Raw genomic sequence first — 15,088 nt, forward strand, 5'->3', positions numbered from 1 at the left:
GGCCCCAGACTAGTTTAGCCTAGTGACATTGAAGAAAAGATGGTTAACAGTTTCAACACAGTCACATAAGCAACAACCCATGTTACCTTTCCATCCCCACTTAACCAGGCTCCTCGCTACCTGGAGCTTGTTATGGAACATTTGCCAAAGAAAGAACTTGATTTTCAATGGAATTTGCATTTCCAGATCAGACCAGACACTCTACTTGGCATGCCCCAGTCAGTCAGAAATCTATATAGCGATTTGGTTGAAAAATGACCTTTTGGCTCTAAAGCCCAGGAAACAATATCCGCTGCATCACTCTCAGGATTACATCCTTGCAGAGAGTAAGTTAGATCAATCCAGCTATTGTATTCTTGGGGACTTAAAGATCTTTTGAAATCCATAACCCATTCATCCTCCTCCCAGCACTCAGAAATCGAACAGTAAGGATTTCTCACCATTCTAAAGAGATTTTCATGACTAATACCTAATGGGACCTCTTTGGCCCAGCAGTCTTCCCAAAATTTGCAATGGTCTCCATTTCTCACTTTGAACACAACACCCCATTTGAAAAGATGCTTCACTTTATGTAGGCCCTGCCAAAATTGAGACACTCCCTTTGTCTTAGACTCAAAGAACCCCCCCTCACCCATATATTTTGCTTTCAAAAACTTAAACCAAAGTTCATCAGGCTCCTGCAAAATCTTCCAAATCCACTTGACTATTAAGCACTCATTCATAATTCTAGTGTTTATAATCCCTAAGCCCCCTTGGTCTTTTGGTCTGCATACCATTTCCCATTTGGCCATGTGATATTTAAACTTGTCCTCAGCCCCCCTGCCAAAGAAAATTGGCCCTAATGGTATCCATTCTCTTGTGAATCCCATCAGCCAACCAGTAAAAACCCATACAATACAAAGGTAGGCTGCTCAAACAGGAACTGGTTAAGATTTGTTTCACACCCGAAGTTAAGAATTTCCCTTTCCATTGGTCAAGTCTAGTTATCATTTTCTGAGGCAAAAAACTAAAAGCCCCCATGGCTAAATGGTGGTCACTGATTGGAATCCCTAGATATTTCAAGGGTAGATCACCCAAAACACAATTAAGCATATTAGCCATTTCTTCCTTCTCTACCTGTGAAACTCCAACGCCATACACTTCACTCTTATGGTAGTTTATTTTTAATCCAGTCAGCCAATCAAAGCAATATAAAATCAGTTTCAGGTTAGTTATTGAAGTTGCAGATCCATCTATCATGATCACTGTGTCATCAGCGTACTGAATATGTGTAATACCCCCAGGTAAAAGATCTTCAAGAACCCCTTTAATATGTATGGCAAGAAACATCTCGCTGCTCCGTCCATTCAGTTTCACTGTCCCTGTGGCCACAGACTCATTTTCTCTCTTTGTTGTTCATAGCACCGAGGACATTGACGAGTCGTCTGCGGAGGAGCTGCGCGACGCGACGAGCTATGCGAAGGACAACGCGTTGCTGATCCAGGTGCCGGTGTTAGGAACAGCAACGAAGACATTCTGGCGATTATCTGATGAAGCCACTAGGATCAGCAGAAAACTTGCATTGATACTGAGGAACTACCACTCAGTCTGCAACTACCACTCAGCACAAGAACCTGTCCAGGGTGCTCAAGCAGTTGATTAGTATCTCCGGTGGGGATATCAACAAATTGCCTCCGGACTACAGTCAATTCCTCTTGCTCTTGACGAAGGACAACCTTACGACGGAAGATGAGTTCTTGATTGTAAACAATGCTGCTCTGCTGCCCTTGAAAAACCGGTATTTTTTTTACTCAGTTTTATTGTCTTTGTTTTTGTTTTTGTTGCTGTTGCCACTGGGTCATTTGGTTACTTGTGTTCACAGCACTGAAGTCTTCCTGATGCTATACGATAGAATTGTCAAGTATCTTGGTAGAAAAAACCGAGCAAAGAGGAACATAATACAGTCTCCCCTACGAGAACGACTGGTTGGATACTGCCACGTCAAATACAAAGATCAACCAGTGGGTTGTAAAATCAGATGTTCAAAAAAAAAGAGTACAAAAGGACTGCACTTGATCTACTGCGTCTCAACAGAAATGTAAGAAGCCACTTCCATGAGTACGGCCATGATGACGATATTGAGGAAATTCTGTATTGTGAATGGCCCATGCTGCTCATCGCCATGGAGAAACAATTACACTTGGAAGGTGAGCTCCAAGACAATGACATCGAAAACAAGTTCGGCTAGCCGTTCTGCAGCAAAACAGATGAAAGATGTATTCTGCATTTCCATGGGTTGGTAATGGTAAGCTAATGTTCTTCAATCTTCAGTGCGGAAGTTTATGGTGAATTGGTGATGGAGTGATATGCTTACCTGGAGCCTGGTTTATGTAATAGGCTAGTTGCTTTCTCTTGTCTCGTCAACTTTGAAGGCAAAGCCGGTCAGCTTTATAAAGTGTGCTGTAAAAAGTAAAACATCGCCCTAAAACTCTAAAATTATGCTGTAAAATTGACTTGCCATTGAGTTTGCATTCATCCTTTAATCTCTGATTCTTATAAACAATCTCTATTGCATCAGTAAGCAACGCTCGGAATATTCTTCGGAAACACTTGCAGATACATATCTGAAGTATTGTCACACTTGAGTTTTATGAGAGTGATTATATCTGAAGTACTCTTCTAACCCCGATCCCACCACTGGGGGTGCTCTTTCATCACCCAGGAAAGCACAGGTTAAAGGGTAGGGGACCATTTTCCTTTAAAAAAAGGAGCCGGTTGGGAATCTCTTTCAAATAGCTTTTCTAGCTGACAGTTTTTTCTAATAATTCGTACACTTGGTCTGCCTAACAATACCAAGTTGCTTTAATCCCTCCCGGAGTTCAACAGGGGTAAGGCCTATATAATATTGAGGAAAAAGAATGCACTCCGAGTTTTCTTACGTCAAGGTTGTCCATACTTACCCTGTTACCTAGCCATGTTTAAACCTGAACGTCGTCTATACTGAACGGGTAAAATATGCAAAACAAACACGGTTATACGCCTTGATCGTCGATTCAATAATAGGTAGTAGTGTATCAATCCGTTCTCTGCACGGACTATAATCTTAAAAATTAAGTATATAGTTTATGTTTAGAGAGATGGGTGTGTTCTTACACTGCATTGAAATCCATTTATGATTTTATCATGTTTCAACTTTATAATTTAGTTAATGCGAAACCACCGTTCGCTCCTGCTCTAGACTATGTTAGGTAAAAGGAAAAATAAATAAACTAAAAGAAAAGAAAAAATTCAAAACAAATGAAAGACGACACTGATCCTGATTCTAACCCTCAGGCTTGTGTTGATGGTTGGTTAAACATATAAAACTTGTTAAACTTCAATTAGATTTAAAATATTTGGAAAGACTTACATGTAGTAATTAGGTGCTAATAAAACATGTCAAATTAAGAGCAAGTACATTGGCGTTGTCTCGTAGACGGTCTCATATAGTACCATATAATTTTAAGACGACTTAATAGACATGTACAATGGTTGTCTTTTAAATTGTATGGTAGTAACCCATAATTTCTTAATTTATGCAAAGAATAAAAATAAAGTTGTGAGTTGCATAACACCAACTCATACAATGGTACAGTTAATAGTTGTCTCATAGTTCTAAATTTTAGCTCATAAGGTAGTTGTTTCGCGAAACAACGACCTCTTTCTCTTTCCTCCACATTAGTAAAATCCCACGCAACATAGTACGAGACCGTTAACTTATAGCAATTTGCTATACTTGCTCTAAGAAGCTTACAATATTCTAACCAAGCCTGTTATTTTCTTGCCTGAGCCTAAGCATGCTATTTATTTTCTCTCACTTGCTGAGTACAATTGTGGTCGCGTTTGTCTTATTACGTTCTTTTAGCAAAATTATGGATGGCTACTCAGAGCAGGAGATTGTTGAGAATTAGATGACTTCTTGGAGGTCTAGACATACATGTTGCCCGGTCGATTACCTATGGAGAATGGAGTTTCACTACCGTTATCTTTTATAGACGTTTATTATTGAACTATGTTTTTTTGTGTAAAGACTTTGAGTCAACTCTATAATAAAAAAAAATTTACTCATTATTTTTATGATATTTCTATTGCTATAAACTAATAACGTCGCAGCATACATATGGTGTGCTGATTTTGTTCTTCAAATCGGATGTGACAAAAATAATATTACCCTTGACCTTGACATTACCCTAACCCTTTGACTTCCGTCGAAAGTTGATTAAGCTTGTGCAGCTTGTTAAACTTGGCCTTAGATTTGAAATATTTGCAATTTTTTCTATGAAAATTCTTTCTAAATGGTATCTCAAATATTTGATATTAAAAATAGAGGTTAAAAATACCGGGTACTAAAAAACAAATCACATGGGAAAACTAGTTTTTGTTTAGCTAAACTAGTACTCTTAATTCCTCTGAACGGAATAGGATGAACTATATGCCTTCGTTTTGAAAAAGAAGAGACAAAATCACAAAGTTTAACAAATGAAGGTAAAATCACATTTATACTTCAAAACAAGGTTAAGAACATAAGAGCCCCTTATGTTTAATACCTAATACTAATAAAAGTTACTTCCCTTTGGAAATTTTTCTGTTCATTTATTTTCTAACACAATATACATATAAGACTTATGTAATCATTGTCTTCTTGTGATAAATTAACAATTACTAGATGCATTTTTTTCATCTATATTCATAGTTTTTCCTCTTTGCATGGCATTTCCATGTACCTTCAAAATGCATTTTGTTGAAATCTTAGTTTAAGTTATGATGGCGCAAGCTATAATATTGATTTATGGCACCATGAATCTAGATTTTGATTACAACTTTGAGTTTAACCTCAAGTTAAACTGAAACACTATGCCTATTGTACATATTATTTAAAAGTCTCTTTTTATTATATTAAAGAAAAGGATTTTAGGTTATACTGTTTATGCTTAAGGAGTTAAGAAATCAAGGAGTTCATAGCTACTTTTTGTCTCTATTAACCTCTTTCGCTACAGAAAATATTAAAATTTCTTATTAAAGAATTATATGTAGTAGTATTGTTTTATAAAATATAGAGTTATTAAAATTTTATTACCAATAAAAATGTATATAATAGTTTTTCAGTTAAGAAATATAGATATATCTAATAGTGTTTCAATTAATAAAATGTATAAATCTACCAAAGTAACAGAAGGGAATCCAACTGTCTTGCCATCCCATCATGAACAATCATATTGATGAAGGTCTCCGATCTAGTCTCCTTTGTTTTTCTTCTCACCCCTTTTACTTTACTCTTCCCTCACGTCTGGCCGCATCTTTGAGCTCGGTTGCTAAACAAGAAGCAGCAGCAGCAAGATAGTATTCCTCCATGGGAAACACCCTCGGCGTTGGCGTAGGTGTCGGCATCGGCCTCGGCCTTGCCGTCGGCGCCGCCGCCCTGATCCAGGTTCGAATCCACATCGGTGTCAACATAAGTACTGCCGGTAACATATGGTGTTCTTCCTTCATTTCCTCCCCCTTTTGCATCCCTGCCATATCGCAATATTTTTTATTGAAAAGATGATCAAAGGTTATAATTTCTTTGAAGGAGTCGAATCCGTGCATGCAAGGTCATCCTCTAACAGATCATGTAGATCGCCTATGTGTGCCTGCCTTAATTTAGTCTAGGAATATGAGTGAATCTCAGCCTTTGACGACCTTCCCGTGCCAAGAGATTTTTTTTTATAAACAAAAAAAGAAAATACAAGAGATTGTTCTTTCTTCAAAAGGGACAGAGGATCCTCCTGGACCAATCTGTTTCTACTGGGAGCAGAGAAGTTCTTGCAATTTTTTCACCTCAATGTTTCGGTTTCTTGTGCTTGATTGGGTATTTTCGGCAGGCTGCTGGACCAAAAATTGGCGACGAAGTGGTGGCTTCTCAGTATCAATACAAGTGAGATGCTGGCCTTTGTTTCTTCGTCAGATAATTGCGAGAAACATGTCCCTGCTCCGTCCGAATCAGTTTTATTGTCTGTAGTCACAGACTCATTTTTCTCTCTTTGTTCATAGCACTGAGGACATCGACGAGTATTCTGCCGAGAGGCTGCGCGACGCGATGAGCTATGCGAAGGACAACGCGATGCTGATCCAGGTGCCGGTGTTAGGAACAACGAAGACATTCTGGCGATTATCTGACGAAGCCACTAGGATTAGCAGAAAACTTGCATTGATACTGAGGAGCCAGCACTCGGTCTGCAAGTACCTCACTGCTCCTCTGCAGGTGTCCAACGTCTGGATTGGGAGCACTGGGAATGTCAAGCTAAGGGGGGTCAGTTTCACTGGCGAAGGCTTCTTCAGCATTGAGCGTGTGAGAGATGACTACAAGCACCTTTCCAGGGTCCTGGGGCTGTTGATTATGATCTCGGGTGGGGATATCAACAAATTGCCTCCGGACTACAAGGATTTCCTCTTGCTCTTGAGGAGAAACAACCTTACAAGGAAAGATGAATTCTTGATTGTAAACAATGCTGCCCTGCTGCCCATGAAAAACCGGTAATTTTTTTATTCAGTTGTATCATCTTTGACTGTTTGTTGTTGTCACCACAGGCTCATTTGGTTACTTGTGTTCACAGCACTGAGGTCTTCCTGATGCTACACTGTGTCATCAGCGTACTGAATATGTGTAATACCCCCAGGTAAAAGATCTTCAAGAACCCCTTTAATATGTATGGCAAGAAACATCTCGCTGCTCCGTCCATTCAGTTTCACTGTCCCTGTGGCCACAGACTCATTTTTTCTCTCTTTGTTGTTCATAGCACCGAGGACATCGACGAGTTGTCTGCGGAGGAGCTGCGCGACGCGACGAGCTATGCGAAGGACAACGCGTTGCTGATCCAGGTGCCGGTGTTAGGAACAGCAACGAAGACATTCTGGCGATTATCTGATGAAGCCACTAGGATCAGCAGAAAACTTGCATTGATACTGAGGAACTACCACTCAGTCTGCAAGTGCCTCACTGCTCCTCTGCAGGTGTCCAACGTCTGGGTTGGGAGCGCTGGCAATGTCAAGCTTAGGGGGGCCAGATTCACTACCAAAGGCTTCAGCATTGAGCGTGTGAGGGATGACTACAAGAACCTGTCCAGGGTGCTCAAGCAGTTGATTAGTATCTCCGGTGGGGATATCAACAAATTGCCTCCGGACTACAGTCAATTCCTCTTGCTCTTGACTAAGGACAACCTTAAAAGGAAAGATGAGTTCTTGATTGTAAACAATGCTGCCCTGCTGCCCTTGAAAAACCGGTAATTTTTTTTTATTCAGTTTTAACATCTTTGACTGTTTGTTGTTGTCACCACAGGCTCATTTGGTTACCTGTGTTCACAGCACTGAGGTCTTCCTGATGCTACACGATAGAATTGTCAATTATCTTGGTCAGAAAAAACAAGCAAAGAAGAAGAGAATACTGTACAATCTCCCCTACAAGAACGACTGGTTGGATACTGCCATGGCAAATGCAAAGATCAACCAGTGGGTTGTAAATGTTAAAAACGAGTACAAAAGGACCACAATGGGTCTACTGCGGCTCAACAGAAATGTAAGAAGCCACTTGCATGAGTACGGCCATGATGACGATATTGAGGAAATTCTGTATTGTGAATGGCCCATGCTGCTCATCGCCATGGAGAAACAATTACACTTGAAAGGTGAGCTCCAAGACACTGACATCGAAAACAAGTTCGGCTAGCCGTTCTGCTGCAAAACAGATGAAAGATGTATTCTGCATTTCCATGGATTGGTAATGGTAAGCAAATGTTCTTCAATCTTCAGTGTGGAAGTTTATGGTGAATTGGTGATGGAGTGATATGCTTACCAGGAGCCTGGTTTATGTAATAGGCTAGTTGTTGTAATACCATCAGTGTTACATTGTACAGTTTTTGCTAAAACACTGCATGAGCTTCATACTTGTTTGTACATGGGTGTAATATAGGGTATAGATCAACGTACGGCACTTGAAACGTTCATCTGAAACAAGAAACAAATGTTACATTTCATGTCGCTTTATATCGTTTAGTATTCTAAGTGAATTTTTATCGAACAAAAATGCCATAGAACGTTTATGCGAAACTTTGATAAAGTTCGTAGTACGAACTCCGTAGGCGACGATAAAATACGTGCGGTCAAGGACGGGGTTCGCTAGCTAGTGCATCAAGTAGCTTGGAAAAGGAATTTGACGCGAAACCGTTTGAAGCTTAGTAGTTTCGCGTAAGTTTGAAAATGGGTCGACGAAGCCATGTTCGGTAATTTTTGTAGAACGATCGGGTTAAGAAGTGGCGTGGTGTCTTGGATTAGTTCGATAGCCCTATGTACCCGCTTGAGGATAGAACGACTGGTTTGGCTTTCGGATCATCGAATTGGTTGTTGTAGCAGCTTTAAAAAGCGTGCAAGTCACGTGTTGAGCAATGCCAGCGCCTGGACGCGGTCACTGCCCGGCTCTCGGCGTTGCCGCGCCGGCCACCTGTCGCACCCGTGCGCACACCGTGCGTTTGGCTCTGCGTGGCCGTCCACGGCCTCCTGCTGTCGCGCTCTAGCACACGACACGCGCGTGCGCTGGGCCCGGCAGGCCTGCCTGCTCTGCCCCTTGCCATCACGTCCGCCTGAGGCTGCTGCTCGCCGTTGCGTCGCGTCGCGTCGCTCGCACTGCACGCCGTCCGGCGCTGCCGCACAGCTACTGCTCCCGTTGATGTTCGGTTGTGCGCGCGCGTGGGCTTGCCCTGCTTGCCTTGTTCTCACGCTTGCGCGCGAGGCCACGCCAAAGGTTCCCGTCATGTCGCCTAGAAGGTCGCCGGCCGGCCAAGCCACGCTAAAGCCAACCCAATGAGCTGGCCCCATCCGTGTTACCGAGCACGTTTGGTGGTCGAGTGGGAGGACAGCGTCGTGCCTAACCACCACTGTTGCGGTGGTACAAGGGAGGGGCGTCAATTTCAGTTTTGCCGTCGCCGGCCGCCATAAGTCCGTAGGCGTCGCCCCTGCAATTTGGCCTCGCATACTCTACAACTTTCCAATTAACCGTGCACACTACGAACTAGAGTAGTTAGCTTTCGATTGGAGTCATCTCGCCGGGTTTCCTTCCTACGGTGAGGTAATGGGGAGATTTTTCCCCTCGGCGGTCCGCCATGGCCGACGAGGCGAGCGCTCGGCCGGGGCGATGCTCATTGCTCTATTGTCTCAATCGGGTAGGGTTGTTGCCTCTCCTTAACTCGTTCGCCTCGGCGTGTAGTGGCTCCGCCGACGGAGCAGCAGGGCGCCGGGAACGCCTTCACCGTTGCCGGCGTGAACCGAAGCAACCTCGCACACGTGGCCAACCCGTTGCTGTTCCTCGCGACTTCACCCAGCCTATCCGCCACATCTCTGGTGAGGCCCTCTTGCTCCTAGGATAGGCGGTTGAGCCAATTAGTGGCTAGGTAGCCCGGAGCACGTTGGCGGCCGCCGGTGAGCTGGCTTAGATGTCGTTCCTGTGGCCAGCTCGGTTGGGCGCAGTAGTGATTCAATTAGGGCTTCAAGGTGGTTACTGTTGATGCAAAAGTGATCTGCAAACACAAAGGGCTAATACCCGAATCGATATCCAAAGCGTGCCAGTCGATTTGACCTGCTAATCGACAAGGATGAAGAAACGAACACTTTGGTCCTGACAACAGCGATACGCCCGGAAGTCACGGCCAAGAGGTGCTCACGCGGAACTCGAGAATCGCCGAAGATCGCACTGAAGCGATGCAGCTCGCCGAATCAATGAGAACTCGTAAAAAGAAAAATATGCAAATTGACGAAGTCGCCGAAAAGTAGATGTAAATAGGAGTAAAAGTTGGTTTTGATATTGATTGATGTTATCTATTACATTGCCCTTTACTCCATATTTATACCCTGATCTAAAGAGACACAACCAAACACAACTAGGACACCAATCCCGTATCTAAGGAAACACGTGACTCTTACACGAATCATAACCTAACAAATACAGAAAAGGAAACCAACTCCTATCTATTTCCCTGTCCGCCTTAATTACGATGGAAATCTCACTGTCCTCCTTCTCATCGGCATACTCCCTATTTCATCGGCAGCAGGCTTCAAGTCTTCCTTCATCGGCATACTCCCTGCTTCATCGGCAGTAGTCTTCAAGTCTTCCTTCATCGGCATACTCCCTGCTTCATCGGCAGTAATCTTCAAGTCTTCCTTCATCGGCATACTCCCTGTTTCATCGGCAGTAGTCTTTAAGTCTTCCTTCATCGGTATCGACAACAACTCCTCCAACCTCATCGGCAACGCCCGAGTCCAAATCAACCTTTCCATCAATCATCACCAACTATCGGCAACCATTTTTACAAACTGTCTTTCATTGGCTATCAAAGTATTCAATAACTTTCCCCTTGCCGATTGGTCCACTCCGATTATTTTGACATGTGCAAAAAACGGTGTCAACACATGCCCCCCAATTTCGGAGTATAAAACCATTAATGCTCCGAAATTTACTCCAGATAACGCTTGCCTTTGCCCAATTACCGTAACTCATTCTCCAAGCCAAAACTTGATTTGTTATCAAATCCAATCAAATCTAATCTTGATCCACGCACCTCAGTAAATATCGCACAATCGCCAACCACTCTTGCCTTGATTGAGATACCAAAATAATAACCCATCGGCAAGATCCTAACATGATAATGCTGCCATTTTAAGAATTAAAATATCATGTATCAATATCCCTTCCAAGTCATGATTGCTTGTTATTAACTCATCTGTACAATCCCCTGATTATCGCGCGAATAGTTACCATATCCCCCTGCACCGCCTTGACCTATATGCGCGCGTCATAGAGATAAGTCCAAAATACCCTTATCCTGGCCGGCTTATAAATAGATTTCTCCAGAACCCTCATTTTCTATCTTCAGCCTCCAATCCTTGGCATTCTCTCTCTCCGGCGGCGACTCCGACGAACAACCGCGCGACCTCAACCAACCAGAACCCTTCTCCGGCGCTAACTTCAAGTCCCCGGCTCGTATCTCCACCTTCCTCAAGACAATGGCCATCAACTTCGACGTCCCCGCGGTTCGCTCCACTTCCATTACCTTTTACTTTGATCTTTTTGCAAATTTATTCAGTTGGTGATTTTTCTTTTCTTCTGTCTTCTGGATTCCATAACCTTAGGAACTGCGCAACAAATTAGTTATCCCAACCGATCAGCCACACGTCCAATGCCTTGGACCAATGGGCAACCCAGATCCAACCGATCTGATCAACGCAGAGGTTAACAGAATCCCCTTTAGAGCCCAAAATTTCTCTCTGAACTTGTGGAAAGACACATTCCGATCTTGGCCCAAAACCACCAAAGGGTGGAAAGATTGGTATTTGAGGGTCAATAGATCGATGCAAGTATACTGGGCAGAGCGAAAGTTAGACCAATGTATCAGGCTCTCTATTGCCGATATGCAGAAAAATGAATCAATGATAATTGCAGCTGCTTATTTCTGGTCAGATACGACCAATACTTTTATGTTTGGACATGGCCCAGCTACCCCTACCCTTGCCGATGTCCACATGCTTACTGGCTTGGACATCTCAACTGCCGATGAAGGCTCCATCTATGGTAGAAAGCCTGAATATAGAGTGAATACCCGTAACATCGGCGGTTGGACAGGATATATTCAAGAATACCAGAAAACCGGGACACCTAGCCAGAGGGAACATGCCACATTCCTGAATATGTGGTTAGAAAAATTTATCTTCTGTGGTCGATCAGTAGGACCAACCAACGCCTTCCTCCCTGCAGCTGAACTTCTGGCTAATGGCGTAAGGTTTCCTCTTGGCCGATACCTTCTGAGCTCTACTTATCATCTTCTTCACCAAGTGTCTCAGAAACTCCTGCTTGGCGAACCCATCGGCAACCTGGGAGGCCCGTGGTGGTTCATCAACATGTGGCTGAATGCCCATATGCACAAACGTTTGCAATGGGACTTTTTTGCTCAACAATTCCCACGAGAAATTGCTGAAGATTATGTGCTCGGGGATGATGAATCGGCAACATGCTCACCCCTCAATTTTGGTGAAGCCATAATTGTCCTTCCTGGAACAGAAGCCAACGAAGACCAAATCGGCAGATTTTTTCAAAGCTTCTATAATGGCCTTTCTCGTGATCATAGGGCCTGGGTGCCTTACATCGACGAAGAAAACAGATTCCCCCTTCTTTTCAACTTTGCCGATGACACTCTGAATCAAGATAATGAGCTCATGATGGCTATCATCACTCCCAGGGCAATTCCAGTAAACACATTCGGCAGCGGGAAAAACACCAACATTACATATGAATTTTACAACCCATCGGCAGTATCCCGCCAATTGGCTTTTGGGCAACTGCCAATCAAACTCTGCTTTGCCGATGTGATCAAACCCAGGGAAACAATCACCTGCGGAACAGACTGGAACAAGGTAGTACAACTTTCTCCTGATGCCGATACCACAGATGTTGATATATCCACCTGGACACCAATATCTTTCATCACCGAGTCATACAAGCAATGGTGGCGAGAGTGGAAAGAGCAATTGTTCGCGACTTCTGCTCACACATATCGGCACATGATCGATTCTGAATATGCCATCCCTGACGACGCGGTAAGTTTCCTTGAACTCCCTTCTGCTTTTCTTTTCATTTATTAGTAACTGATTCCCTTGTAACAGGTTAACAACCCAGCACCATCGGTGAGCAAAAGTGGGAAACCCTTCAACCTCCGGCCTATTTCCCCAACATCGCCGATCGGCTACAACGCTCCCACCTTAGCCGCTTTGACCCACCAGAAGATTCGTACTAAGACCATCACTTCTAAGTCCAAATTGGCTACATCCAGGGCTACCCCATCGGCCGCTGCTACAACCTTGGTCAAAGCCTTTAAGGTAACAACCTTGTTTATTTTATTTTATTTTCACTTATGCCGATCACAAACTACATTAACCTTAATCATTAGGGGGTAAGAGCTGCTACGGGATCGTCATCGGCAATTCCGCCGATATCAAGCACCACTCCTTCAGAGGTAGCTTCTTGACTTTACATTTTATCTGTTAAATATCATATCTCACACTTGTTTTGCAGCAACAACTGGGCACATCGGCAAACGTACCAGATGCCCAAGCTTCACAACCAACAAGTGTTGATGCCCCCCAGCCAATCATTGCCGATGTCCAAGCAAAGCGCAAAGCTTCAACAGATACTGAAGCACAGCCAAAACGACAAAGGTCTATGCCGATCCCTGCATCTGCCCCAATGTCATCGGTCATCATACCTCAAGAGCCCACCACCGATGAAGTCACAGAAGATATCCCATCGGCAAGCTCAGCCGATCCACACGACATACTCCAGGTTGCTTCCTCCAGTCAAGCACAGGAAATTGCCTTGAAACAGGTAGACCGATCAACCTATCTGATTTTACAATACTCATACTTACCCCTGATTGATTTCCTTGTCTTTCTCTCAGGAACAAGATTCCCCGAACAGCCTGTTTTCCTTTGCTATTGACATTTCTGACGACGATGGAGAGGAAACAAGTTCTTCCCTTGCATTGGGAACAATATCGGCAGAGACTAAATCTAAGTTGGAAACCCTCCTGAATTTGCTACAGCAAGGTACCGCCCAACTGGTAGATGATTCGGACCCCGCAAAGGCAATTTTCAAAACAATTCGCGGCCAGGTCCCTGCCGATGTTGAAGAAATACTCTTCCCAGCAGCTCACTTAGAAAGTCGTCAACTGCAATATCAACGGGCTGCTCAGCGCATTGCCGATAGAGCAGCTCAAGCTCAACTTAAAGAGGAGATGCTACAACTGAAACAAATCGCTGATGAGAAGCACAAGGGCATCGTCAACTTGCAGACTTCGGGTGCTGCACTTAAGCAGAAAATCTTGGATCTATCGGCAAGGAAAGCAGCTCTATTGGCCGAATTGAAAGAAATCGATGCAGCCTTAACTCATGCTCAACAAGAAGAAAGCCAGCTACCCAATGCCGTCAAAGCCCTTCAGCAAGAAAGAGATATCCAAGCTCGCAAAGCTTTAGCCATGAAGAAGAAACTCAAGCCTGTGGAAGGTGCTGCCGATGACGATATCAAAGAAATGGAAGAAGCTGACCAGATTCGCCTGCGTGCGATATTAGCTATCCAATCCTTGCTGAACGTGTAATCTTATTTATTGTATCGGCACTTTATGAGACATTGATACCCTTGCATAATTCTAGCCGATAGTACTGTTATCGGCACTTATACTTTTATGCATCTGTCCATATACTAGGGTAATATTTCTTTAAATATTTTCCATTTAACGCTCTGGGAAACACAACCCCTTCGAGGGTTTCTAAAATATAGGCATTACCAGGAATAGACTGATTTATCCGATATGGACCTTCCCAATTAGGAGACCACTTTCCAAACTTTGAACTTTTAGTCCCAATCGGTAAAACCAATTTCCAGACCAGATCTCCATCGGCAAACTCTTTTACTTTCACCTTCTTGTCATACCATCTAGCTACTCTTTTCTTATTTTCTTCAATACTAACTAAAGCCCTTAACCGATGACCTGCCACATCTTCCAACTCATCTTTCATAAGAGTATTATACTCATCGGCTGTCAGCTGATTTTGAGAACGTATTCGTCTAGAGCCAACCTTAATTTCCCAAGGCAACACTGCATCGTGTCCATATACTAACTGATAAGGCGTTACTTTGGTTGCACCATGACATGACATCCGATATGACCACAAGGCTTCATTTAATACTGTATGCCACCTCCTAGGATTTTCTTCAATTTTGCGCTTAATAAGTTTGATGATCCCTTTGTTAGAAGCCTCAGCTTGACCATTAGCTTGAGCATAATATGGAGAAGAATTTAATATTTTAATTCCCATACCTACAGCAAACTCATCAAATTCTCCCGATGTAAACATAGTACCCTGATCGGTAGTGATAGTCTGAGGAATACCAAATCGGTAAACAATATGCTCTTTCACAAAATCAATCATATTGACCGATGTAACCTTTTTTAGAGGAATTGCCTCAACCCACTTTGTGAAATAATCGGTAGCAACC

General features: G+C 43.3%; 2 protein-coding genes and 1 pseudogene across 3 annotated transcripts; all 3 read left to right on the forward strand.

Moving 5' to 3' along the window:
* The first annotated feature begins 265 nt into the window (after nucleotides 1–265).
* Nucleotides 266–2,499, forward strand: LOC136522536 (uncharacterized; annotated as a pseudogene).
* Nucleotides 2,500–5,257: 2,758 nt separating this feature from the next.
* LOC136521547 (uncharacterized) lies at nucleotides 5,258–8,025 on the forward strand. 2 transcript variants are annotated; one of them, XM_066515294.1, is made up of 6 exons: nucleotides 5,258–5,446; nucleotides 5,880–5,932; nucleotides 6,049–6,531; nucleotides 6,612–6,674; nucleotides 6,795–7,277; nucleotides 7,360–8,025. In XM_066515294.1, exons 1-6 carry the CDS (start codon nucleotides 5,369–5,371, stop codon nucleotides 7,718–7,720), a joined length of 1,521 nt encoding a protein of 506 aa, XP_066371391.1. In that variant the 5' UTR covers nucleotides 5,258–5,368; the 3' UTR covers nucleotides 7,721–8,025. The 2 variants fall into 2 exon arrangements, with proteins under 2 accessions (XP_066371391.1, XP_066371392.1); XM_066515295.1 differs by having other exon boundaries at nucleotides 5,306–5,483.
* Nucleotides 8,026–12,572: 4,547 nt separating this feature from the next.
* LOC136521782 (uncharacterized) lies at nucleotides 12,573–14,711 on the forward strand. The gene is made up of 5 exons (XM_066515552.1): nucleotides 12,573–12,633; nucleotides 12,700–12,912; nucleotides 12,984–13,049; nucleotides 13,109–13,417; nucleotides 13,491–14,711. The coding sequence occupies exons 1-5, from the start codon at nucleotides 12,598–12,600 to the stop codon at nucleotides 14,184–14,186; spliced, it is 1,320 nt and encodes a 439-aa protein (XP_066371649.1). The 5' UTR covers nucleotides 12,573–12,597; the 3' UTR covers nucleotides 14,187–14,711.
* The last annotated feature ends 377 nt before the right edge of the window (nucleotides 14,712–15,088 follow it).

The sequence above is a fragment of the Miscanthus floridulus genome, chromosome 18, assembly GCF_019320115.1.
Source record: "Miscanthus floridulus cultivar M001 chromosome 18, ASM1932011v1, whole genome shotgun sequence".
Lineage (NCBI taxonomy): Eukaryota > Viridiplantae > Streptophyta > Magnoliopsida > Poales > Poaceae > Miscanthus > Miscanthus floridulus.